General features: G+C 41.1%; 1 protein-coding gene across 2 annotated transcripts; it reads right to left on the reverse strand.

The window, feature by feature from the left end:
• Positions 1 to 3116: 3116 nt before the first annotated feature.
• LRRC58 (leucine rich repeat containing 58) lies at positions 3117 to 27122 on the reverse strand. Of its 2 annotated transcripts, XM_002716657.6 has the most exons (4): positions 26351 to 27122; positions 14211 to 14339; positions 12609 to 12886; positions 3117 to 8906 (listed from the first exon to the last, which is right to left on the reverse strand). In XM_002716657.6, exons 1-4 carry the CDS (start codon positions 26848 to 26850, stop codon positions 8698 to 8700), a joined length of 1116 nt encoding a protein of 371 aa, XP_002716703.1. In that variant the 5' UTR covers positions 26851 to 27122; the 3' UTR covers positions 3117 to 8697. The 2 variants fall into 2 exon arrangements, with proteins under 2 accessions (XP_002716703.1, XP_089187884.1); XM_089331758.1 differs by lacking the exons at positions 3117 to 8906; positions 12609 to 12886; positions 14211 to 14339 and adding an exon at positions 25801 to 26078 and having other exon boundaries at positions 26351 to 26985.

Genomic DNA, 27122 nt, shown 5'->3' on the forward strand with positions numbered 1-27122 from the left:
AGCCTCAGTGAAGATTATAACCTACCATATTCTAAGAAAGTAACCTCCCACTTGTGACAGATTTTACTTCTGCTCACCTAACGCTTACCTTTTTGGAGCTAAGCCCCAGTGTATGTTCACTGAGTAGCAACAAAAAGTCTACTGTCACGGAATACATAAATTCTTTTTTTAAATTTATTTATTTTTCACTTGAGAGTCAAAGTTACACCGAGAGGAGAGGCAGAGAGAGAGAGAGAGAGAGAGAGAGAGAGAGAGAGGTCTTCTATCCAATGGTTCACTCCCCAATTGGCTGCAACTGCCAGAACTGCGCTGATCTGAAGCCAGGAGCCAGGAGCTTCTTCCTGGTCTCCCATGTGGGTGCAGGGGCCCAAGGACTTGGGCCATCTTCCACTGCCTTCCCAGGTCACAGCAGAGAGCAGCCAGGACTAGAACCAGCGCCCATATAGGATGCCAGTGCTTCAGGCCAGGGTGTTAACCTGTTGCGCCACAGCGCTGGCCCCCTGAATACATAAATTCTGACTAGAGTTTGACCACCCAAGACTCATTAAAAGTTGCTGGCCTCATCTTTCCTGGGCCTAGGTCATTCCTGTTCTGTTCTGAATAATTAACACTATATTAACCTTCAAAAAATTCCAAACATACAAATCAGAGTGTATACTTTAGTTGTACTTTGCTGTTTCCTATCTTTGGGATCTGTTTATGGATAAGCTAGTGTGATCTTCTTGTCAGATGTCTACGTTTTAACCTTTCCTGGGAATGTCGTACTATTTATCACTGTTGTTTAAGATGTTAGTCATGTGTTCCTCTGAAGTCACAAGGACCAGCGCATGTCTTGGCAAGGTCTTCCTCGTGCGTGGAATGATGTCTCCTGCCTCGTGGCTGTAACTTGAAATGCTTGACCAAACCATGTTTTCACAAATGTTTCTGGCTAAGCTCATCTATTTGCTTTCAACTCAGCATTCTGCCTTAGTTGCAGTTGATTTCACTCTGGCCAACCCTCTTGAATATACCATTTTATGCCTGCAAAACACTTTCATTTAAAAAAAAAAAAAAGAAGTGATTGAAGGGAGAAGCAAAAAACACTAGATTAGCAATCAGTGCCTGTACTAAAGTAGGCAGGCAATTAACAACATTTTTTTTTTTAAGATAAGTAGATTCTAGCCCCAGATCTGTGACTATGTATCTAAGATAACTTGGACAAGTTACTTCATAACTTCGGTCCCATGTATTCACCTGTTGAAAAAATCTTACTCCACCAACCTTAGGCTACCTTAAGGGAACTCTTATTAAAGCATGATCACCCTCACTGGGCAACTGAGTCACCTAAAGGAGCCCCTATAACTATGGAAACCTGGAATCCATCTTTCAAGATCATTTGTCAGGGGATAAAGTCCCTGCATCTGCATATTTTGAAAGCTACGTAGGTGATTATTTTTTAAAATATATTTTCAAGTGGATCAACACAGAGATAAAGACAATCTTCCATCTGCTTGTTTACTCCCCAAATGCCTGCAACAACCACGGCTGGGCCAGGAACCCAGGGTGTGCGTTAGCAGAAAGCTGGATCAGAGTGGAGCAAGGATTCAAACTCACTGATATAGGATGCAGGTATCCCGAGTGGTGTGTTAACTGTTGTGCTACAACGCCCACCCTGGTGATTCTGATGAGTAGCCAGGGTTGAGACAGCTGCCCAGAGGAGCTTTCTTCTCCTTGTGGTCTGCCTGCATGGCCAGGGTCTAAAGATAATTGGTCCAGGTTTCTCTACTGGCCATCACTAAGGGGTTTAAGATTTGACCTATTCTTTGCATTTACTCACCCAAAGTGCTGTGTTCTGTGTGCCTGGGAGAATGGTATGTAGGAGGCATGTGTTTGTGGTTGGTTACAGTCAATTTAATGGAGGAATATAAGCTGAATCCTGATGATAAAGCTGACATTTAGACTTCTCAGATCTATGACAATTTCCTGACTGATTTCAAACTCTAAGGAGAAAGGGGAAGGCTTTGACTAACCATACTAACAAGCTTTACCAAATCTAGTACTTCCTCAATAGTGTCATGAAAATTAAAAAGGTGAGCTCTTGAGTGTTCTTTGTAGAGTTACCCAGATATCTGTTCTTACCCAAGGCCTCCCACCTGGTCTTAAACTCTGGGCACACTGAGATATAGTGCAGCCAGCATCACCTCAATGCTGGTAGGCTCAATATACCACTTAACAACTACATAATAACTATACAATAAGAGTATTGATAAGCTTATTGATTTCCTGTCATTACTTATATAAGGGAAACAGTGTTGAAGTGAGAATCCAGAGGCCTGGGTTAAAGATTGTCATCGGGAGTCTTGGTCAAGCTTGTTTTTGAATTTTTCCATTTCTCAAACATGTACATCAATTTTAGACTTCAAAGGATTCTTCTAACACTCTAGTGAATGCTGATGAATTATTCACAAAGCTGGTAGTGACCAGTGTGATGGATGGGGCATGCCCTAATCTCAGACATCCCATAAAATGTTCCAGCCTTCTATTTGGTATCTTCAGTGAGACAGGCAAATCACTGAATAAAATTTCCTTGTAGTACTAATTCTAAAGAGAATTGTGTGGGCTGGAGTAGTTTCTTCCTTTGAAAATGAAGAGAGATCAGTTATGCTCTGTTGTTTCTCTTGCTCCTCAATTTTCTGGTCCTATCTTCACTAAGAAGTCTTCTTATATACTAACAGGGAAATTCGGAGCTTTTTCTCAGCAAATTTGAAACGAGCTATTTTTCAAAGAATATATCCTTCATACCCAACCCATTTACCCCAACTCATAACCAACCACATACTCTGGAAACCAGATTCAAGTGTCCTAAGGTCACCAAACGGCAGTAGAGAATGACAGTGTGAAGTGTCGTAGTATCACTGTGCTCAGTTAGTGCTGTATTACTCCGGATTAAGACTGCAGGATTCTCGATTACATGCATGAAGTAACTGGCCTTGGCAAGATGACCTCACCAACTTACTACAGTAGGCATCCCTTATTGTGTGGAGACTGTATATACAGGAGCACTAGCAGAGAGGGGTCTGGTCTACCTCATCTTTTATCCCTTGCATCTAGCACAGAGAGTAAACACTAATACATGCTTAATGTACAAATTCTTGTATTGAATAAAGTCAATAAACAGATAAGCAATGATATAACAAGTAATCAGGTAAATACAAACATTATAAGGATTTTAGATTTCTTTAAAAGGAAATGCTTGTCAATTAATATTGAAATACTGTTTTTCGAAAATATAAAATTGGCTTTCAAGAAAACTTTTAATAAGGCACAATGTTTGAAAAGGCATAAGTCATACACATTGTTAGTTAAATATAAGATCACATTCTTCTCCAAGTCCAGGGAAAGAATATAGGGAAAGGAGGTACTAGAATTGAAGTAGCTTATTATATTTTGAGCATTTACTATTATATCAATTTGGTACAATAAGCTATCGTATCCTGAAAATAAAACTTAATTTCTGAATCATGCTGAATTACATTTCTTGCTATTTTTAATTATCTATGTGTACAGATATAAATTCATAAGATCTCAAATACAGAAAATGAAGAAATCAGATCATAAAAAGTAATCTGACCAAAGTAAGTGTCAATATATTTTCAGTATTCTTTGTTGATTCTTTGAAGTCCCAAACCCTATTTATTCGTTATCCTAAAATTTTCTACCATCATGTTTTTTGTTTTTCATGAATACAAAGTGGGCTCAGGAATGCAACAAACCTCAGCTATAGGTACATGCTGTAGTGTGACTATTGAGGTTAATATCTTTCTCACAACACATCAATGTTAACCAGATAACTTAGTATAAAAAGTCTCTTAAACAACAGTTGTAGACAGAATTAATGTATTTAATAATGTGTTTGCAATATCAGCAACAGCAACATGAATTTTATCCCATTTCTCCCAATAGCTGGAATTCAGAATAAGACATTTTTATCCAAATTATTCACAGCCAAAGGAACAAAGTTAAGTTCTAATGAATGCAGATGGTCTCTTCACCATGGCTTTTGGTAAGACAGTATATAAATAACCTTCATTAATCTAACAGATTTTAATATTTACTAGATTGAATACTGTCCCTTACAAGACTGAGACTGACCAATGCTAGGTAAAAGTCTAGTAGCACCCAAATCAGTATTACCCTGTGAGTGTTCAATAATGTGTAATGGTTGTCAGTGGGTTATTGTTAACATTAAATCTTAGCAAATATAGACCAAGGCTAAACAGAAAACAAATGGAGATATTTACATGGACAAATACTAAAACATACCTGCCTTTCAGCTTATATTACAAAGAAAACCAGTGGCAAAATATACGAGGCCTCCCTAGTATCTTCACATGATACTATTAATACGAAGTTCGTCAGGAACTGTCGTCAGCCTTTGATGGCATCATATAAATTTTTAAAATAGACTAATTTATAAGGAATATGTCTTTTCACTGATTTCATTTCAGGGTACCCTGATCCTTATGGCTTTGACCTCCTCTAACAATACACTTGATAGAGTTTCCCCCTCCAGTGGGACGTCTTTGACTCCAACACACGAGGCCCCAGTTTTAGGGAAAATGATCTCTCAGGATCACAGTATCCCTCAAGTCAAATGTACAAGGCCATGAGGCACAAACAAGTTACTCAGTGATACAGTTCCACAAACTTTGGGTCTAGAGAAGAGGATTTAAGGCACGTAGATTGTGACTGCAACTAAAGACAATGTTATTTTAATCATGATTACAATGAAAATACAAAATTGCATACTATTAAACTCATGTTTATACAGGTTATAGTGTTTATATTAGGGATAATGAAGGTCAAGAACTTTTTTTCAATACAGATAGAATTAGAACTATGTATTACAGGTTATGGGGCTAAAAACCTACATAATAGCCTTTACCATTGTTAAATGCCCAGCACAACTTAAAAGCTCATTATTTGGGCTAAATGCAGACTAGTATTTATAATGACACAATAAAATCGTGACTTTTAGATGGGAAGATGGGGGATCGTTCAGGTAAAAATTAGTATTTTTAACTAAATGCAACTTAGCGTTTTATGTATACACTCTAAAGTTTTTTCTACAAGGAGTCTTGTAAAGATTTAGGAATAATAACCATCAGTTTTTATATTAATAGCTACTACTAAAATGCTTTAAAAGATAAAATTTATTTGTATCATTTGTTTAGTGTATTTTTTTTTCTTTTTTACACAGCAACAGGTGAACATTAACCAAGTCTACTTGCTGGACCGCAAATTCCAGGTATATGAGGTATTCCTTTCTCCCTTTGGGAAGACCAAGGTTGGCTGTATGAAAATCCTATTATCTGTTGGCTCTTCACTACAGAGATGTGGACTATCTCCACATAAATTTGTCTCCAAATAAAATTTAGTGACAGGCTTTTGGATGGCAATCAATCAGCTAGCTAATAACTTAATTGTAAAACATTTCACTATTACTTCAAGGTTGACTCAGGAATAAGTCTGGGTATCTGGGGATTCTTCTATTCCTTTTTGTTGTTTTTAAAAACTTATTTCGATGACTACTCTAACAATCAGCCTTTTCCTACTCATCTTTTGTTCGCACTTGCTATTTAACAAAGTCTGACTGCACAGGTCTGCTGCTTACACTGGACCACTGTGGACAACCTTTCATCTTCCTTTACACCAACACAAAATCTCTCAAGGTTAAGGCACAGTATACAATGCAAGTGTTTGCTTTAAAGGTGGACAATTTAAAGTTCTAAATAGCAAGAATTCTGGAATAAGACACCTTCAGTAAAATAATATTTTTGGTTTTATCACTACTACTCAGACGCAGGGAAGACTGAGAACTCTGACAGCTGCTTATTGCATCAGCCAATCCTCAGCACCATGGAATCAAAATAACACACTAGCTAATCTTCCTACTTCCTAAAATCTTAGGGTTATCTGTCAAAATCATTCTGATAATGCTGACAGAACTAGATGCCAGGAATAAGGATTACTAAGAATGTATAATATATCTATTTGAATTTCAAATATTACCATTCTGAGTACATTAATCTTTGAGTCATTTTAGCCACAGAAACTTTGGGCATCAATTGTCCAACTGTAGCCACATCAAAACCTTTTTTCATTTTGAAAATTAGACTGCTGATTTTGTGAATTTGTTAAAAAAACAATGAAAGTTTATTATTTATGGTTAAACACAAACGTGACTAAGCAACTAAAAAGACAGTCTATCATTTTAAACACATAGCTAGCTGACTTGGCAGCTGATCATCTAGTTTCTAAAAGATCCGGACCCTTGGATCTCATCTTCTCATTAATTCCTATAATCATCAATTATGAAAAAAGACAGTAAAGAAACAACCTTAGAAATTATTAGCAGCTCTTGTAAAAGACCAAAGATTTTAAAAAGACAAAATTAAAGTACAATGTAAATTTCACTAAAACTTAAAAATTGGTAGGTACACACTGATCATAGATTTTTCAACTAGACATATTAAAAAACAACAAATATTTTGTTGAGAGAACACTATGGTATATATCTAAATTATAATGGCAAAGACTAGAAACTGTTTCTGGCACGCTTACTTTCATCTGTAAAAGATTAAGTAATCCCTCTTCTTTCTAGGAAGCTGGGAAGGGCATGTAAGTGCTGCATTTACATATCTACTCATTTATTTTACATTGATCAACTCTTTGAACATTATTTAAGCTGCTACTTAGGCCAAGCTGGTAATCATCCGAAAAGCAATTAGTAGAGGCAATTAAGTCAGAAAAATTTGGTCTTCAATTTGAGTATTTTACTACAAATACATTCATGTTTTGTGAAAATGTAATATATATTTTTAAGTCACTTACTTACAAAAAATTTAGGTTAACCACTTAAGCATGCCTAAGTCATCTTTACTTTTCATAAATTGTGCAGTGTGCAGGTTGTTGCAGCTCACATGGGGAAGAAGTAAGCAAAGACTTACTTTCATGAACTACTTTGCTAGGCACTAGAAACAGTCTAGACTTCTTATAGACATATTCAGAAAATTCTAAATCAACAGGAAAAAAGAATCTTCCTACATTGTAACAGGGTAAAGGTGAAGGGATTCACTATAGCAGCGTTTCATAACTGCAGTTCATGAAACTTTCATGATGTTTCATGAATGAACATACAAATAAACACATAAACCCTGAACTACTCTACACTATATGTTCTAAAAAGTAACATGTGTGAATACAACCTAAGTATATATCATTATTATACAACAATCTGCTTTTAAGAAATGATGTGCACAGTCATCAGAAAAGAGATTATCTGATGTTCTGGTGCACATCTGACCTGTGTATTTAACATTTACCAACAACCATCGTGTTATTGCAAGCTGGCTACTTAATGACTACTAGAAAGCTTGTGTATTTTATAATTCCAACTTATAGTTATACTATTATTCAATTTTACTGAGTATTAAACTAGTTAGTAAACCTTTAATTTCTAAAACTAATCTGTAGAACTATTTTTCTGCTATACTTTAAGGGTATCATATAGTTAATATTTTTTTCTGTTTTACAAGTACTTTATTTTCATTCCATGACTAAGCTAGTTTTGGAAACTGTTCTACTGTGTCTAAACACAAAACGGCTTCTGCTCCCAAATGTATTTGGCTTGTCTTATTTTTCTAGATGTATTAGTTTTTCTTTTAAAGACAGCTATAGTTCAGTATGTGAGACAAAGGAGTAATATTTGACTGTTAAATCTTTTCCCCACTTATTTAATGCAATACATAAAGCAGTTTTCCTAGCTCACATCTCTTCTAAATTTTTCTGTCAAAATCTTCTATGTTACAATGAACACATTGTCAAGACTGTGGCCTTCCATTAAATGTAAAAGTAGAATGCTTAAAAGGGGGCACTGCAAGCTTAAACAAACAAAAATGAAGTTAAGCTGGCTATGAGCTTAGCTGCTAAACACAGTTTACGTATTCTGTTAAAGCATATTGTACAGTGTCTTGCATAGTATGTCAGGGTACAGGTTGCTCTGGCATTATTTCTTGAAGAAACTGCTAATACTCTTGCTGGGATTAAGGCACTATAAAAGTCACTGCTGAATTACATAAGACTAGTAACAATCACACAGAACAACAGAGAAGCACTGAAGAATTTTAACAGCCCATTTAGAAGTTCTATTCCTTACTTCATGAGTTGGTTGGTCGAAAGGTTTCAGTCCTATGTAACTATCTCTGAGCTTATCTGAACAGCTCTGTACTCTATACCTATGGGCAAAATAAGAGGGTGAATCCTGTTTGTGGTATGGTGTTCAAGCTAAACCCCAGGGGAACTCTAATAGCCGATAATTTCTTCATCTCTACTGCAACAATTTATAGAATTCACGGCTTAGGTTAGCAATGCTCTGCAGAATGTACCCTTCTGCCTGGGTCATTCAAAACTCGAGTCAAAACTGTAACCAGCCAGATTTGGAACTGCCATTCACAGGGAATTACATCCCAAGAATCCATCCATGGAATGGACTTGTTCCTGCTGAATATGCAGACGACACCCAGACTCTTTCACAACATGCCCGCCTCTGTCACAGACACTCAGGATGAAGGAAAGGGTTCCAGTGGACTTCCAGCTCCAGTTTTTCTCCCCGCCTTTCGTCAGTGTCCTGCGTTTCACACCACGCCGCTCCCCCTTTCAGCCAAGAAGAACTTTCTGCATCCTGTGTGCAGCGACGCCAGCTTCATCCTCTGAGTCGGACTCGCTCTGGGACGTGGAGCTGTGAGAGGCAGAACTGCAAGGGGACGAGCATTCTGGCGAACACAAGTAGTGCATCAGTGGGAGGCGGTATTTCCCGCAGAAGTCCACAAACTTAATTTGTCTGACACAGCAGTCAAAGTAGACTCCTAGAGAGAAGGAATGCAAGGTAATCATTACAAAGCAAAGAGCCACAGTTTGTCAGGCCTTTCTCCATCACTGTGGAGAAATGTCACATAGAGTGTTCCCCCTTGTGAATCTTAAGCAGAAGCAGTAGTTGTTCCCATAGCTGAGTACACAAAAATTGGAAGATCGTGGGGTAGCAATTTTGCTACAAAGAAAAGGCTGCAAAGAAAAGGTCAAGGGGATTTATCTTAAAGGGAGCTGGAACAGAAAGCACACTGTTTACTTGGCTTCTGTTCTCTGGGTGACGGGGGTGGGAGCAGTGGCTGACAGAGATCATAGGATACCTAAAGTACCCTCCCTTCTTCCCCCAAGGCACCCCTTTGGTACCACCCTACAGTCAGGAAACTAAAATAAAACAAAATAAAAACATAAACTCTTTTAATACTATTGCAAGGAATTATTCTACACAAAATCTGCAGAAAAGAGATGGTTCTTAATTCTCCGGCTCTTGCACAGTGGGAAGGAAAACTTGAAACAAACAAAATTCCTCTTAATTTCCTGAGGCTCTAAATCTACAGGCTTCAAAGCTGTTTCACACATCATGTCCCTTGACTTTCACAAAATTACATACTGTCAGGCAGACAGAAACTAGTATTCAACTCTCCTGATCCCAGAACCGCGGCCCTCCGCTAAGGGAAAGGGCAGCTGCTGTGCGCCTGGTCCCAGCTGGTTGTGAAGGTACCGCGCATCTCTGAAATACCTCCATCTAGAACTCCGGGTCCTGTCGCCTCTCTGGAGAGGAATTTCAACCTTTATATTCTAACTACGTTTCCCAATTTCTGTGTGTTTATCACGCAAAGGACCAAAACAACAAGGTGGTCCAAGCAAAGGAGAAACAGCGATTTCTATTCTCCCCAACCCCAATGCAGCCACCGATCCTTCTCAATTAACCTCGTAGTTTTCTGATCCTGGTATTAACTCTTGGTTTGAAAGGGAAAATTCCTGCTACATTACTTTGAACAAATTAGGGAAGTAAATAAATTCAATAAAATGGTCACTCAATAGACTGATAGTAAATATCCTAAAATGTGTAGGCTTCCAAAAAACAGATGGAAGAAATAACTGTGGAGTTACTGTGAGCTTCAACAGCGTAATACTAGCTAGTCATCTGTAAGATCTCAGCCTACACAAAGAGAAAACATCTTACAAAATACATTACTCTCATTTAATGAAAATGTCTCTGATGGTTCATTCTATGTATTCTCTAAAATTTTAAACTGGTAACTTTTAAAGCATTTTTGGGGGCCAGCACTGTGGTGCAACGGGTTAAAGCCCTGGCCTGAAATGCCGGCATCCCATATGGGCGCCGGTTCTTGTCTTGGCTGCTCCTCTTCCGATCCAGCTCTCTGCTTGGCCTGGGATAGCAGAAGAAGATGGCCCAAGTCCTTGGCCCCTGCACCCGCGTGGGAGACCTGGAAGAAGCTCCTGGCTCCTGGCTTCGGATCGGCGCAGCTCCAGCTGTTGTGACTATCTGGGGAGTGAACCAGCAGATGGAAGACCTCTCTCTGTCTCTACCTCTCTCTGTAACTCTCTCAAATAAATAAAATAAATCTTTAAAAAAAAAGCATTTTTGTTCCTAAGATATATCAGTACAATAAAGAAATCATTTATGAGACGGCCGGCGCCGCGGCTCACTAGGCTAATCCTCCGCCTTGCGGCGCCAGCACACTGGGTTCTAGTCCTGGTCGGGGCGCCGGATTCTGTCCCGGTTGCCCCTCTTCCAGGCCAGCTCTCTGCTGTGGCCAGGGAGTGCAGTGGAGGATGGCCCAGGTGCTTGGGCCCTGCACCCCATGGGAGACCAGGAGAAGTACCTGGCTCCTGCCATCGGATCAGTGCAGTACGTGGCAGCCATTGGAGGGTGAACCAACGGCAAAGGAAGACCTTTCTCTCTGTCTCTCTCTCTCTCACTGTCCACTCTGCCTGTCAAAAAAAAAAAAAAAAAAAAAAAAAAAAAAGAAATCATTTATGAGAGAAAGGAAAATTCTTGCAGTGGTCTTTTTCCAGGAAAGGATGAATTAAAAGCAGAGATTAGATTTAGACTATCTGTCCTGAGAGTCTGGCGTAGACGCCATCCGGCTTGTTCTCCTGCCACTGTCAAAGTCACTCAGGAGAGGACTGCAGAGAAACGCTGCACACTCCCGTGCAGGCACAGCAGCCCAGCTTCCACTTCCCAGAGCAGGTGGTGAGGAGTGCCTTTTTTCTTTTTTAACCCGTAAGTGTCTTTATCTTTTACTTAATAATTTTCTTCGCTTCTAACCTTATAACAGTTTCAAGACAAGACAAGACTCAGGAAACATCTCATCTGGTTTTGACTGTCATTACGCAGCATTTTCTCACTACCTACATTTACCTTTCAACAGTAAAACCTTTCTCTATCCCTTTCAAACTGGTCTTTCCCTTTCAAAGCTGTCTTTTATGAAGAAACCAAAATAACATGAGTTGTTATCAGCACCAGTTCTCACCCATACACCTTGGCACTTCAGGCCCTGTACAAGTTGGACTCAATTTATCTACTCACTCTTGTCTCCCATTACCTACTTAACTATACATTTGAGCCAAATTATCACCCATCCAACATTCTGCACCATATGTTGTAGCTCTACTTTGTCATCTCCCCGAGAAGCTTCCTTTGTCAATCTGATCCTATCAAAATCTATCCCAAACCGCAACAATCTTCTCATCTTTTTCAAATCCAATTAAATACATTTTCTCCCTCTGCAGATAGTCAACAGAATTTTGAACTCCTTGGGATACTTCTTTCACTCTGCCTTACATTACATAACTTGTTTAGGCCGGTGCCGCGGCTCACTAGGCTAATCCTCCACCTAGCAGCGCCGGCACACCAGGTTCTAGTCCCGGCTGGGGCGCCGGATTCTGTCCCGGTTGCCCCTCTTCCAGGCCAGCTCTCTGCTGTGGCCAGGGAGTGCAGTGGAGGATGGCCCAGGTGCTTGGGCCCTGCACCCCATGGGAGACCAGGAAAAGCACCTGGCTCCTGGCTCCTGCCATCGGATCAGCGCGGTGGCCATTGGAGGGTGAACCAACGGCAAAAGGAAGACCTTTCTCTCTGTCTCTCTCTCTCACTGTCCACTCTGCCTGTTAAAAAATAAATAAATAAATAAGTAAATAACTTGTTTAACTCCCCAAATGCCTCAAACTCAAGATATTGTGAAAAAATGGATTTAAAAGAATATAAAGTTCTAAAGTATATCCTGAAACTGGCACCCACTCAGCCCACTCTCACACATCATAAATTAATTGGACCCTGTTATGTCCAATACACAGAACGGTGAGTCTAAGAAAATGTTCTTAAAATAAATGTGAAGGGTGGCCAACATTTCAGATTCTTTTCACACAATTAGGACCGTTTATGCTTCCTTTGTGTTTCCTCCCATTTTCCCATCTCCCTTTATTATCTGTGACAGTTCTGGGACAGGATGAGACTTTGTGGCTATTTTTCTTGTATATGTATTCTAAAATACTGTGACAAGAATTCAAAAAGAAATCCACAGAGGCTGAAATGTGTCACTTTTGGGGAAAATGGTTAAAGGATGAGGGAACAGAAACAGAGCCACTTTCTCTGAAAGAAGACTCAGTTAAAGCAATACTTACATCATCGAATTTTTAAACAGTTTTGAGTAGGAAACAGGAACACTAACTTAACTTACCTCCACACTTTGGGTTTGGACAGTTGCTGGCTGAACTCAAGTACCTAAGAAGATTCCCAGGAAGATCATAGGGAGTATAGGAAATATTTCGGATTTTAATGGTCCGTGCAGCTAATTCCAGGAGAGTTGGAGGGTCATAGGTTAAATCTCTAACAAAACGAACAACCAATGGATTTCCTCGTAAACTCAATTCTTCCAAATGAATAAGGTTTAAGATCTCTCGAGGCAGGTAAGTCAGCAAGTTATTGTGGAGACTGAGGGAACGAAGTGAATGCAACCTAGAAAGGACAAAGTTCAAAAATCAATGGCAGTAAGCAACATACTACCAAGGGAGCTAAGTTCATATATATGTATGTGTGTGTATGCATGGATGTACAGAGCTTGATTTCCCCATAAGACCAAGAAATGAAGAGTAAGGTCAATGAAAGTAAACTTAAAAGGCACTGAAACTAGTCCAGAGCACACATCTGTAAATGTCATGCAAGACTGCAGCCCATGGAATCATAAAGAATTTCGAATACTGACACTATTCTGATGTGCTAGCTGATATACAAGTAAATGCCAAATTTAAAGACTTTGGAGAGATATGCTTTATCATTCTGAGAACTAAAAAACAACAAAGATTTCAGGTATAACAAAACTGAAGATTTTTCACATTATAAAGCCTCCTTTAAGACAAAAGTGCTTCTGATTAATTATAAAATAAAAAAAAATTGGGGCTGGCACTGTGGCGTAGTGGGTAAAGCCACCACCGGTTTGAGTCCTGGCTGCTCCACTCCAATCCAGCTCTCTACTATTGCCTGGGAAAGCAGTGAAAGATGGCCCAAGTCTTTGGGCCCCTGCACCCATGTGGGAGACCTGAAAGAAGCTCCTGGCTCCTGGCTTCAGATAGGCATAGATCCAGCCATTGCAGCCATTTGGGGAGTGAACCAGCAGATGCAAGACTCTTTCTCTCTCTGCCTCTGCCTCTGTAACACCACCTTTCAAATAAATAAATAAATAAATATTTTGAAAAAAAAAAGGGGAAAAATTGCACAAAACCTAGAGAAATCTACATCAAACTGATACTCTATTTTTTGGTTATAGAAAACAGGCTGAATAAATATTCCAAGGAAAGAATCAGGGCATTTGAAAGTAAAATTAAAAATAAATAACCCAGCTTACCATAGAACTGTAATTATAATGTATCACTGACCTTGAGAATACCTAACTCTTTTCTACATTTACAAATTAAATCCAGGAGGGGCGGGCACTGTTTCGTGATAGGCTGTCTCTACCTATGGCACCAGCATCCCATATGGGTGCCAGTTTGGGTCCTGGCTGCTCCTCTTCCTATCCAACTCTCTGCCTATGGCTGGGGAAAGCAGTGGAAGATGCTTCTACCCATGTGGGGGACCTGGAAGAAGCTCCTGACTCTGGATCAGTCTAGTTCCAGTAGCTGCAGCCATTTGGGGAGTGAACCAGAGGATGGAAGACCTTTCTGTCTCTCCCTCTCTCTCCCACCTCTCAGAAAATAAATGTTTAAAAAAACCAAGTGAATCCAGGATAATAACTTCTAATCATGGATGTCTGTGTGAATGTACATCGTCTGAAACTACTCACTGTGAAAGTTGAGGAGGCACACTTTGGATTTTGTTGTCACACAATACCAAGTAATTCAGAGAAGGCAAATTTGCTAATTCAGGTGGGATTTCTTTGATGAAGTTTCCTCCAAGATATAAACATTCTAAACTGAAAAAAATAAATGAAAACCAAAATGAATAAATAAAGTTGGACAAGATAGTTCATTATCTATTGCAATGAACACATTTCATCTATTCATTCAACAAACATTTGCTTAGGATTTACTAGGTTTTTCCAGTCTCTAGAGAAACAGTGGAATCTTCAGGAAGCTTGTTCTATAGCAAAGCAGGAAGAATACACCAACGTCAGTGTTAAACATAAAATGAGTCCAGCAGCTATTGGTGGTGCCCGAGAGCACTACAGCTTGTGAAAAGAATTCGTTAGATGAGATGGGGAGGGTCTCCGGACCCAGGACAGGCACAGCCGACACTCTTGATCAGCAGGAAGCAGCCATAGAAGATATGATGATTCTACACCCTTTAGCATCCCTTAAGATTAAGGTCTGGAATCTCTGAGAGGGGGATGATATAGGCAGGCAGATAGGATTAAATCAATTAGATTCATGAGCTGGAAAACAATGCCCCCACCTGTGTATGCCCACCTGCTGATTAGATTTTGTAACCACTCTCCTTTTAGAAGCCCATAAAAGGTGTAGAGTGGGCTGGGCCCCTCCCTTGTCATCTTGCATCTCTGGGCCGTCTCTCTCTGCTTTCCTGCCCACCCACTATGCTACCTGTGGCTACTTCTAACAACTCGCTTTGCACCGCAAGGTTCTGGCCAGTGGATTTCTCGCACCTGGCTCCTGGCCTGTTCTCTTCTTGGTATGGACCCAACTTAAGTTTCTAAACTCCTCCTTCTCTTAAATAAAGCCCTCACTTTCCTGGGTATTTCTCTCACTGAATAAATTACAAAACCTAAAAAAAAAAAAGTCTAAAAATAAGCAATACACATGACTAAACTACCAAAATAAGAGAAAGAATCAATAAATGATACAGAAATCAAAAAAAGAGAAGGAAAAAAAGGTCACAGAATTACTGCTTGGAAAAGACAGTTGGGTGTTGACCTTAACCCATGTTAATAAGAGAGGACACTTCAGGTTGGAGGAGAGAACTTCTAATGGATAGTGAATACACCTTTTAACAGAAGCAGACAATTCTTGAGGAATCCAGTACAAAACTGGAAAGGACACATTACAGGAATCCTGGATTCCATGCTGGTATGCTTGGGTTCCGATGCACTGACAGGAAATGGAAAAACACCTCTGAGAGCTCTATATTTCTTCTTTGCTCTTAGTAAAGGCATTTTTCAGAGGCTGTCTAAATAAATTATAAGAGATCTTCAAAAGGTTCATGGAAAACATACATTGTCCTTTAATTTCATTTTTCATGAAACTTCTGAAGCACCCTCATATGTGAAATTGGCCACTACTGTAGAATTGAAGTTACAGGTAGGGGCTGGCGCATTGGTGCAGCAGGTTAAGCCACTGTCTGTAGTGCCAGCATCTTATATAGACACTGGTTTGAATCCCGACTGTTCCATTTCTGATCCAGCTCCTTGATAATGTGCTTAGGAAAGCAGTAGCAGATGGCCCAAGTCCTTGGGCCTTGGCACCCACAGGGAAGACCAGGAAGGAACTCCTAGCTCCTGGCTTTGGCCTGGCCCAGCCCTAGTCATTGTGGCCATTTGGGGAGTGAATCAGTGGATAGAAGATCTCCATCTCTCCTTCTCTCTCTGTAATACTGCCTTTCAAATAAATTTTAAAAATCTAAAAAAAAAAAAAAAAAAAAGGCAAAGAGGGGCAACGCGGTGACATAATGGGCTAAGCCTCCACCTGCAGTGCTGACATCCTATATGGTGCTGGTTCTAGTCCCAGCTGCTCCTCTTCTGATCCAGCTCTCTGCTATGGCCTGCGAAAGCAGAAGAAGATGGCCCAAGAGCTTGGATCCCTGTACCCACGTGGGAGACCTGGAGGAAGCTCCTGGTTCCTGGCTTCGGATTGGCCCAGCTCTCGCCATTGTGGCCACTTGCAAAGTGTCTCTCCCTCTCTGTCTGTAACTCTACCTCTCAAATAAATAAATAAAATATTTTTTTAAAAATGCAAACAAGAACATTTTAAAAAAAGTTACAGGGGGACCAGAGCCATGGCTCACTTGGTTAAACCTCCGCCTGCGGTGCTGGCATCCCATATGGGCCCCGGGTTCTAATCTCGGTTGCTCCTCTTCCAGTTCATCTCTCTGCTGTGGCCCAGGAAGGCAGTGGAGGATGGCCCAAGTGCTTGGGCGCCTGCACCCGCCTGGGAGACCAGGAGGAAGCACCTGGCTCCTGGCTTTGGATCAGCGCAGCACGCCGGCCATAGTGGCCATTTTGGGGGTGAACCAACGGAAGGAAGACCTTTCTCTGTCTCTAACTCTGTCAAATAAAAAAAAATTTTAAAAAAAGTTACAGGTAATTAGCCTGCTTGCCAACAATAAGTTAACATAGTTTAGCAGGGAGTTGTAGACTCAGCTCTTACACCACATACAAATAAATAAAATGTATACACACATATATAGAGAGCTTTTCCATGACTATATTGCTTTGGTCCTCCTGCTAAATCTGCTAACTCAGTAGAGCCATCACTTTCAAAATATCTTTGCATGTGAAAAAAAAAAAAGTTTATTAAACTATTACCCAAAATTCCACAGTATATTACCTGGGATAACTTTAAAGCTTTAAAATCTAGGGTTCAGGGGAAGCGCCCTCTGAAGTGGCAGCCTCTGGAGTACAATATGTAATTTTAGTAGATAAAGCCAAGTTGCCGTGAAGAACTGAAGCTATGTACAACTCCTAGTTAGCATTTAAGAGCATTCCTTAAACCTGTAACTTTGTCAAAACTTACTATTATCACCCACTTTAATTTTTTTAGGTACTTGGTGGTATCATTCTTTTAAAAAATATAAATAGATACATAATTTAAAATACAGAGTGATAAAGGAGGGGAAAAGGGAGAGATCTTCTGTGCACTGGTTCACTTCCCAAATACCCACAATAACTGAGACTGGACCAGGTAAAATCAGAAGCCAGGAACTCCATCATCCAGGTCTCCTAACTGCGTGGCATGGACCCAAGTACTGGGCCATCATCTGTGGCCTCCCAGGTTGCACATTAGCAGAAAGCTGGATTGGAAGTGGAGAAATCCTCTGTGCCATAATATAGCACTCCCCCAAATAGTATTACTCTGTTCTTTCAATATGCAGTTTTTCATTGTTATTAGTGAAGGTCAGCATTTTTCACATGTTTTCTTCAGAGAACTGCCTGTTCACATCACTTACCCATTTTCCTCATGGGTTACTCAGCATTTTCTCATGAATTTGTTGGGAGCTCTGTTGTCAATACATAGTCTGCATAACTTTGTTCCTTTGTGGCATAAACAAGGTCTGTGTTTGTTCATGTTTTAAATGTATTAAAAGGATGTATAGCTACTAGCATCAAGCTTGTAAGCTGAGCAATTCATTTTTGTTTCTCTTATTATTATTTTGCCTTCTTGTGTTGCTGGTTAGTCTCCTACCATAATCATGGTCTTTCTTCTTCCCTCAGAGTTCCGTCAAGTGTTGCTCTCTTCTCACTCAATAGAAGCTATATTACAAAGACATTCAAGCCCATGACTACTAAAACATCTTAACTGTTCTTTAATTCATATAAAGCATTCCTTTGTTCCTTTAAATTAGGCCATTTTCCCTGAAATGTTTCCTCTGATTTTCAATACTGCCTACCAATTTTATTTTTGCTATTTATTCCCCTCAATCCCAATTCTACCATTTAACAGGATAAATACTGGGACTGGGAGGTGGCATTTGGTGCAGCAGTTAGACTGCACTTGGGACGCCCATATCCTTTACTGGGGGGTATGGTTTCAGTCCTGGTTTCTCTGCTTCTGATGCAGCTTTCTGCACATTCTGAGAGGCAGCAGGTAATGGCTTAACTATTTAAGTCTCTGTTCGCCAAATGCTTGAGTTGGCTGGGGCTGGGCCAGAGCTGGGAGTCAGGAACTCAATCCATGTCTCCCATTTGAGTGGCAGTAATTCAAATATTTGAGTCATCACTACTGCCTTCCAGGGTCTGCATCAGCAGTAAGCTGCAATTACAAGCCAGAGCTGGAACTGGGACCCAAGCACCCCAATGTGGGATGTGGGTATCTTAACAGTGGGGCCAAATGTCTGCATCTCATCTACTGTTCTGAACTGTTCATGCATTTCTATTTTGCTAGCAGCTACCCACATCAATTTTGCTTGAGTGTTCTTTTACTTTCAAACTTACCCATGATCCACTCTGTCCTTCTCTTCATATCATCTTTACAATCAGTTCTACCTTGATTTTCTAGCAATTTATTGACCGGAAATAACTTCCAGTAGATAACTATTCGGACTTATCAATGTGTTTTTGCCAATTTACTTGTTCACCTTTGTTTCTGCACCTTGTTTCTTGCTATTTCTTTTAAAGTTCATTTTCCTTGAAGTATACCCTTTAGTGGTTCTTTCAGCTAGCAGTCATCAGTGTCCATCTTTGAGTCCTTTGTCTGTTTGTTTTTTATCCCTCTGCCAGCTATTACTAATAGTTTAGTTGGACATAAAATTCTAGGTTGGCAGTCACTTTTCTTTAGCTACTTCATGATCTTACTAGTACAACTCTTCCTCCGTAAATGCAATAATCTGCTCAGTTCTCATTAGGAATGCTGAGCATATTTTTCTCTACTTAGCTTTACGATTCTAAAGCTATACTATGATTTGTCAAAATAACCAGACTAGAGAATCATTCTTTAATTGTGGGAAATCTGAGCCAATATTACTTACTTCATACACTGTATTTCATTGTCTCTGTTTTCTTTCTAGAATTGCTCTCAGCAGTCTGAATGTCAGAATGCACCCTCCGTATCTCAACTCTTCTGTAGTTACCCATTTGTGCTGCATTCTGGAGGACGCCTCGGTAAGCGCTTTCAGCTTATGAATTCCCTCTTCAGATGATTTCAGTCCACCAATCAGCCCTTTTGGTGAAATCATCTCAGTAGCTCCTCCCTTATCAGCAGGAGATGTGTTCCAAGATACCCAGTCTTGCCTGAAACTGCACATAGGACTGAACTCTGTAATTTTATACCTTTTCCACAACTAAGCTTTCACCATGCACTGTGGCAATAACTTCAGCATCTGAGGTGTGACAGCAAAACTAGCAAAAATTTTTTTCCTTCTTCAGTTTTATGGATTTGTTCTTACACAGCTATTTGCAATAACTGTTTTCTTTCATTAAGTTGAGAACTTCCACATTCTCTCCTAAAGGAAACACTGATTTCACTTTGGCTTATTTGAATTGGCAGCATCACTGCTCTTGTGTTTTCAGGTAATTATAAAATAAGTTACTTGAACACAAGCATGGATAGTGTGACAGCTGGTCTGATCCCAACATGGCTACTAAGTGACTGATGGGTGGTGTATCCAGGGTACACACTGGACAGTTCCCACCTTGGGGGGTTGGAGCAGGATGGCACAAGATTTCATCATACTACTCAGTATGACAGAATTTCAATCCTAGATATTTCTTATTCCTGGCATTTTACATTTACTATTTTTAGACTGCAGCTGATCACAGGGAATGGGAACCAAAGAAAATGAAATGTCAGGTAAGGGGAGACTGCTGTATGTTTTCTCATTTCTAGGAATTCTAATTGAGCCTTTCATGAATGTCTGTTTTAAAACTTCCTATTCTTGGTTCACTGATGAATTTCCTTCCTTTACTTCTCTGAAGTTAGGAAATATACTTTGAAAAGTCCTTTATGAACTGTTATAATAGTTATTTTCTCAGTTATTAATTCTTTTAGTTATTAATTCTTCTATTTTTCATAACCTTCCTTGATTTATGGTGACTGACAAAGCCAACTTGAATCTGAAGTTCTTCTTTTTGTTAATAGATTTTTCCCATTTCTGATTATGCACAAACTTTTCAACACTGCATTTCTCTTCTTAGACTTAACAGAAAAAGTAAGCAGACAACTTTAATTTGATATGTTACTTTTGATATATTACCTTTTCTCTTTCAAAGACTACCTTGTAGCAAGCAAGCATCAACTGACTGCATGAATTCTCCTCTATGTAAGGGCTTAAACACTGGGTGAAAAAAAGTTCCTAGGCAAGGCTTTTTGACTCTATTGAAGATGGAATAAGCTAATGCTCAGTTATTCAGAAGTTCCTATTTTTCAATGATGAAAATGAATAGAATAGAATAGAATAGAATGATTTGGAGTTTAAATCACAGAAACTATCCTAGAAAAAGGGTAGTAAGAACACTAACTGGAGGAAAAAAGTTTAACAAACTTGAAAGTTGTTTCAATAAAGGATCTGATAAACAACTTGCAAAATAGTTTATTGGGGGAACAATGACAATTGAAGTGAAGAAGGGAAGAGTGTCCTTTCTATGTACTTAGGCCAATGTTATAGAGTCAACATATATGTCCTCACAAAATTCAAATCAAAACTTTACCCCTTAATGTGGTATTACAAAGTGGGGTCTTTGGAAGGTGCCTAGTATTAAATGAGATTACAAGGATAGACCCTCGTGAATGAGATTCGTGTCTTTGTAGTAATCCTGAGAGCCTGCTTCCTCTCTGTCATATGAGGATACAGGGAGAAGTAAGCCCTCATTAGACATGGAACCTACCAGTACTCCTATCTTGGAATTCCCAGCCTCTAGAACTGTTAAGAATAAATTCCTGTTGTTTATAAATCACCCAGTTTATTATTTTGTATAGCAGTCTAAACTTGCTGAGACACAAGAACAGAAACTGGTCTCTAGTGGTCAGTTGCTACTTAATGTCTTCTCTCCATGGGAATGGGCAGAGAAAGTACACAGACAGAAAGGATTCCAAAAAGTAGCTATGACTTTGGCAGAGAAAGATCCAAAGTTCTAAAACATAAAAGCAAGTACACAATTTTGAAATTATGTACCCTAAGACTTGTTTTGCAATTGATGGGTATCAATAACCAGATTACACAACTAGAATACTAAAGTTACACTCTGAGACTTATTTAAAACTCAAGTAATGTCGAAAGTTCTAGAGCCTTGAAATCTTTCAATGATTTGTGAGAATGAGATTTCTAAAATATATGCTCCTATTTCCAAACATACTTTCTGTAAGGAGGAAGGAAACTATCGTTGAATTTTAAGCAAAACTGTAATCTGCCAACATTGCACCTCTGTTAATTAGGGTTGGAACAATTCTATTCTTTTGGTGTTTGACAAGTACAGAAAAATCATTCACCACATTTATGGAATGACTTCTTTCCTATCTGTTTGGTGTGAACAGACCAGCCTTACCTTTCTTTCATAAAAACTTGACCAATGAAGCAGCACTTAGCCCACTGGTTAAGGTAACTCTTTCTTACATCGAAATGCCTGGGTTTGACTCCCAGCTCCTACCCCTGACCCCAGCTTTCCACCAGTGCAAACCCTGGAAGACACAGATGTGATGCCTCAAGCGATTGGGTCTCTGACACCCACATAGGAGACCTGGATTAAATTCCTGGCTTCTGGTCCAGTCCCAGCCCAGCCCCAAGTGTTGCAGGCATTTGGGGAGAGAACCAGCAGATGGGGAGTTCTCTGTCTTCCTCCCAAATATATAAGTAAATAGATAAGAATAAAGTCTATTATTCATTGGGTGATAAGTTACTAAGCTCTTCCTCAATTAATATCTGAGTTAAGAATAATGAAGAGTAAGAATTCAGAGGAAGAAATGGTCAAAATACAAATTATAACAATTTTTAGCATTATAAAACAGCAAGTTTACCCATATACCAAACAGTTGCATTTACTACATTTGCCGAAGAATAACTCAGTTTGATGGATAGAATCTAGATTCAGAACATTATAGTTCACACTGAAAACCTAATTTACTCCAGAAGATATGAAGTTTATTATTTTTAAAAACTACATGTGTGATATACCTCAAAAGTAAACTTTCAGAAACTTTTTTCTTTTTTTTTAAGGTTTTGCCACTACGGGAAAATATCAACAAGGTACCAGGGGCCGGCGCTGTGGCATAGTAGGTTAATCCTCTGCCTGAAGTGCCGGCATCCCATATGGGCACTGTTTCGAATCCCGGCTGCTCCTCTTCCAATCCAGCTCTCTGCTGTGGCCTGGGAAAGTAGAAGAAGATGGCTCAAGTGCTTGGGCCCCTGCACCCGCAAGGGAGACCGGGAAGAAGCTCCTGGATTCTGGTTTCGGATTGGCACAGCTCCAGCCATTGCGGCTATTTGGGGAGTGAACCAACGGAAGGAAGACCTTACTCTCTGTCTCTTCCTCTCACTGTCTGTAACTCTTACCTCTCAAGTAAATAAAAAAATAAAAATTTTTTAAAAAACCAAGGTACCCTCCCCAAAAAAGCAAAACCAACCCCACAACTAAAGACATCCTGCTAAATCTGCAGAGATCAATGACATCAGTTAAACCAAGAACATTTATCTGTTATTCCTTCCTGGAAAAATGAAGGATAGGAGAAAAAGGTCAGTGTCCCTGTATTATCTATTACTCATTCTTTTAAAAATTGCTTTTTAAAAATAGATTTATTTATTTATTTGAAAAACAAGAGTTACAGAGAAAGAGGAAAGACAGAGAGATCTTCTATCCACTGGTTCACTCTTCCAGTGGCTTCAACAACCAAGCTGGACCAAGCCAAAAACCAGGAGCTTTTTCCAGGTCTCCCACTTGGGTGCAGAGGCCCAAGGACTTGGGTCATCCCCTGCTGCTTTTCCAGGTGCATTAGCAGAGAGCTGGATCAGAAGTGAAACAGCCAGCACTTGAACTAGTACCCACATGGGATGCTGGCACTGTAGACCATGGCTTTAATCCACTATGCCACAGTGCCAGCCCCCAACAATGGCTCTTAAAGAGGACAGGTAGCTTCTTATTTGCCAAAACACTAGACCCGGTTTAAGAATGAACATGGTATACCACACATCAGAACTCCCACCAATGAGGCTTAGAGAACTCATGTATCTTCTTCGAGAAGATGGAGTTCTTGAACAGTTACCCCGTGGTTTAAATAACTGAACCCCTACTTCTACATTTTGAAACTTTGATGCTGTATTTTAGTAGTGAATATTTAGCAGTCTTTGAGGATTGAATCAGCTAACTCTGTGGCTATCTGGCCTCAAGCAAGTCACCAATAATAAATGATGAAACAATCACCCATAAAAAGAAGGGGTGCAGAGGCAGGGTTTGAATCAGACTATCACCAAGGCTGTTTCTATCTCTTGGAGTACATTTCTACATGACCCTTTATGGGCTAAACTCCTAATGTTTTTATCACTAAAAAACAATAAGAGCATAAAGCTGAAAAATGAAAAAACTGATAACAAAGATCCCACATTCCTAGAGCCAAAGGCACAATGATCAATAAACACAGGTACACAGCTGTCAGCTCAGAAAACAGGGGTAAGCAGGCCGTACCAATGCTGTGATCAATGCCCCTGATTGCATTTAGTGCACAGCAGTCGCTCAAAGATTCAGGCTCCAGTCCTCCTCTGCCACTGTGGAAAATTCATGGCTTGCAGTCAGAGACTCCAGAGGCCAAATTTAGTCCTACCACTTACTACACATTTGCCATCTTGTGACTTTGTTTCTCTGAGCCTCAAATTCTTCCTCTCAAAGGCGGGGAGGGGTGTATGTTATCTCATAGACCATTGTGAGAATTAAAAGGATATTTAGAAGCCAGTCCCAAAAAGACGAATATTCTATATTCTCTCTGATCTGTGGTAACTAATAGAGCACCCAAAAGGTAATCTATAGAAGTGAAATCAATACTTTGAGATGAGATGATTTTGAATAGCCCTTGTCTCAACTGTTGAGGAACAGTGTCTTTTTTTTTTTTTTCATTCTATTTGTTGAACTCTTTAACTCTTTACTTAGTGTAGGGTTAATCTTAGGAGTATAAAGTTAACTGAAAATAGATCTTTGTAAAAAGTAAGAATGGGAATAGGAGAGGGAGGAGGAAGAAGGGCGGGAGCATGGGTGGGCAGGAGGGTAGGGTGGGAAGAATCACTATGTTCCTGAATCTGTATATATGAAATGCATGATGTTTGTATTCCTTAAATAGAAGGCTTCTTGGTAATAAGAAATAAATAAAAATACATATCACTTCAAAAAAAGATAATATCCTATAAAATAATAAGGCAGGAAAAATATATTTAGAGCACCTATGACAGCCTGCTGCATCATTTGCCTATCTACCTTTTTAACCATGTCATGGAACTAACACTTGCCCTGGGTTCCTCTTCTATTGAGAAAATTCAAATTGAGAAGGTTGGAAACACCTAACACTAAAATCCAAAGGAACCAAGGCCTATCACTTTTATCTCTAAAGCTCTCTCCCACTTTTCTGTCTTACCATCTCTCCAGATATCATCCTGGCATAAGCCATCATCTCTCACCCTAATGGATGGCCTCGACTGTCTCTCATCTCACCACCCTCTCCCTACTTCAGTCTTGCACAGCAACAAGACACAGGTGCTTAGAACTCTTCCGTGTGCACTTGAAATAAAATCCAAACTTCACCACCTCCCTCAGGACCTACCATGGCCTGACTGGCCACTTTCTCTCTAGATCACTTCCTAGTATGTCCCATGTCTACCCTTCAGATTTTTGGCTACTCTCCTTCTTGCCTCTGAGCTTTCACATATGCTGTTCCTTCCAACAGGGCTGATCCCTATGTCTGCCACCCCCAGTTATTCTTAGCCTCCCTTCAAAAGCTTAATTCAAATGTCACTTGTTCAAGGACCAAAATATGTCAGGTTTCCCTGCTATTTTGTTTCAAGACATCTTACATGTCTTCTAGAACTTATAGCCATTGTAATTATAATTAGGCTTATAGTCAGTTGTTGAATGTCCGTCTTCTCCACTGGTTTGTTAGCTCCATGAGGGGAAGACCATGTCCACCACCACACCCCCAGCACCTGGGACAGTGCCCGACACCTGTCAGCAACTCCAGCAACTCCAGCAACTCCATCAGCATCTGCCGAAAGGTGAACAAAAGGACATCTTGTCCAAGTGCCTCATTTGCAGATTAGGAAGCCATGGTAGGCTATGTTAAGTGATTTGCCCAAGGCTGGGACACCAAGAGTTCTTATTCCCAGACCAATGGTCTTCTCATTACACTTAACTCTGAGGTCTCATTCAGAGATAAGATCCTGTTGTTGTTGAAAATTCAAGAAAGGGTATGAAAATGTTTTAAAAGCAGAAGACCCTTCGGTTTTCACTCTCCCGCTTGGGGCACCTTTTAGCGACTTTTCTTATCTTGCGTCTCTGCCTCCTTCCATTAACTGAAAAATCCAGTAAGGTTGAGGCAGGCAGCCTCCAAAGACAAGGAATAATATTCAGTAAGGTAAAGGTAATGGTGGGATGAATGAGGTACAGAAGCACACTTTAGGGAATAGTTGTCCAGGGAGCATTAAAGGAGGAAATCACGGAGGTGACCCTTGAGACAGGTTCTGAAAGATGAATAGGAGTTTGCCAAGCAAAAAAACTCATTCCAGGCAAAGCGAACAGCACATGCAGAGACAATGCATCTATTCCATACATACTTATTTAGTACCCACTAGGTGCCACCGGGTGCCTGCGGGCAGCTTCCCCTATATGCTGAGAACGTGCATGGCTCACTGAGCTCCACAAACGAACAGTGCTTCTCTTGCTACAGGGAAGAGAGAATTGGCAATGCAATGGAAAGTCAGGTCATGCTAAGGGGCATGTCCTTTGACCTATAGGTAGCGAGGCTTTTGAGCAAGTAAGATTTACACCATCTGGAGTAGCAGTTCAGATCACTCTCCACACCTAAGGAAGAAGAGAAAAAAACTGCTTCGCAAATCTGCTTAGATCAAAAGCAACAAGCAAACGGTGTTGCAAACGCAATCTTAGGATACCTTTACTGCAATTTGCTGGGCCGGTCGGGCTTGACTGACCACCCAACAGGTAAAAGAGAGCCTGGAAGAAGAGTTAATGACAGACGCAGGGCGCCCAGGCTCGGGGTCACGGGGTCCCCAGACCCCGCCCCAGGCTCTCCTAGCCCCCACCCTCACCCGGCCCCTGGCAGGGCCCCCGCTCACCTCTGCAAGTTCTCGATCTCGGCAGGGATGCTCTGCAGCTGGTTGCCGCCCAGGCTGAGGGTCTGCAGCGCGCGCAGCTCCAGCAGCGAGGGGGGCACCTCCTGGAAGCAGTTGCCGCTGAGGTTGAGCACCTGGAGGCTGTGGCGGAGCGGGGACTGGGCCAGGCCCTTGGGCAACGCACCAGGCCCGCCGAGGCGGTTGTTCCTGGCCAGCAGCGTGCGCAGGCCGCGCAGCGCCAGCAGCTCCGGCCCGAGCGCGGTCAACGCGTTGCCGCTCACGTCCAGCAGCTGGAGGTGCGGAAAGCCGCTGCCCAGCGCCCGCGGCAGCGACACCAGACGGTTGTGGGGCAGCAGCAGCCGCAGCAGCGCCTCCCGCGTGCCCCGCCGCTCCTCGCCCCGCGCCTCCAGCTCCGACTCGAGCGTCTCGAGAGACACGCTGAGGCGGGACCAGTTCAGTTCTGCTTCCCCGTTCGTGGCCACCCCCGCTCCGGCCTCCTCCATCCTGGCCACCGCCCTGCGCGGCGATCCCCAGGCCTGGCGCGCCGCTGCGCCCCGGAACCTGAACCGACGGCTGCGTCGGAAGTGGCGCGGGCGGCCGCTAACCCCGCGCGCCCTGGCCGAGTCACGCGACGCGAGGCGCCGCGGTGCGCGCGCTGCTCGGGGGCGGGCTCCGCCTCACGTGGCGCACGGCGCGGGCGGCCTGAGATCAGGGCGGCGTGGGGGCGCGCGGCGCTGGGGGAGCCGTCCCGGGCCCGCTCCGTTGTCCTTTGGCT

The sequence above is a fragment of the Oryctolagus cuniculus genome, chromosome 4, assembly GCF_051225735.1.
Source record: "Oryctolagus cuniculus isolate XC-2025 breed Fujian yellow rabbit chromosome 4, ASM5122573v1, whole genome shotgun sequence".
NCBI classification, from domain to species: Eukaryota; Metazoa; Chordata; class Mammalia; order Lagomorpha; family Leporidae; genus Oryctolagus; species Oryctolagus cuniculus.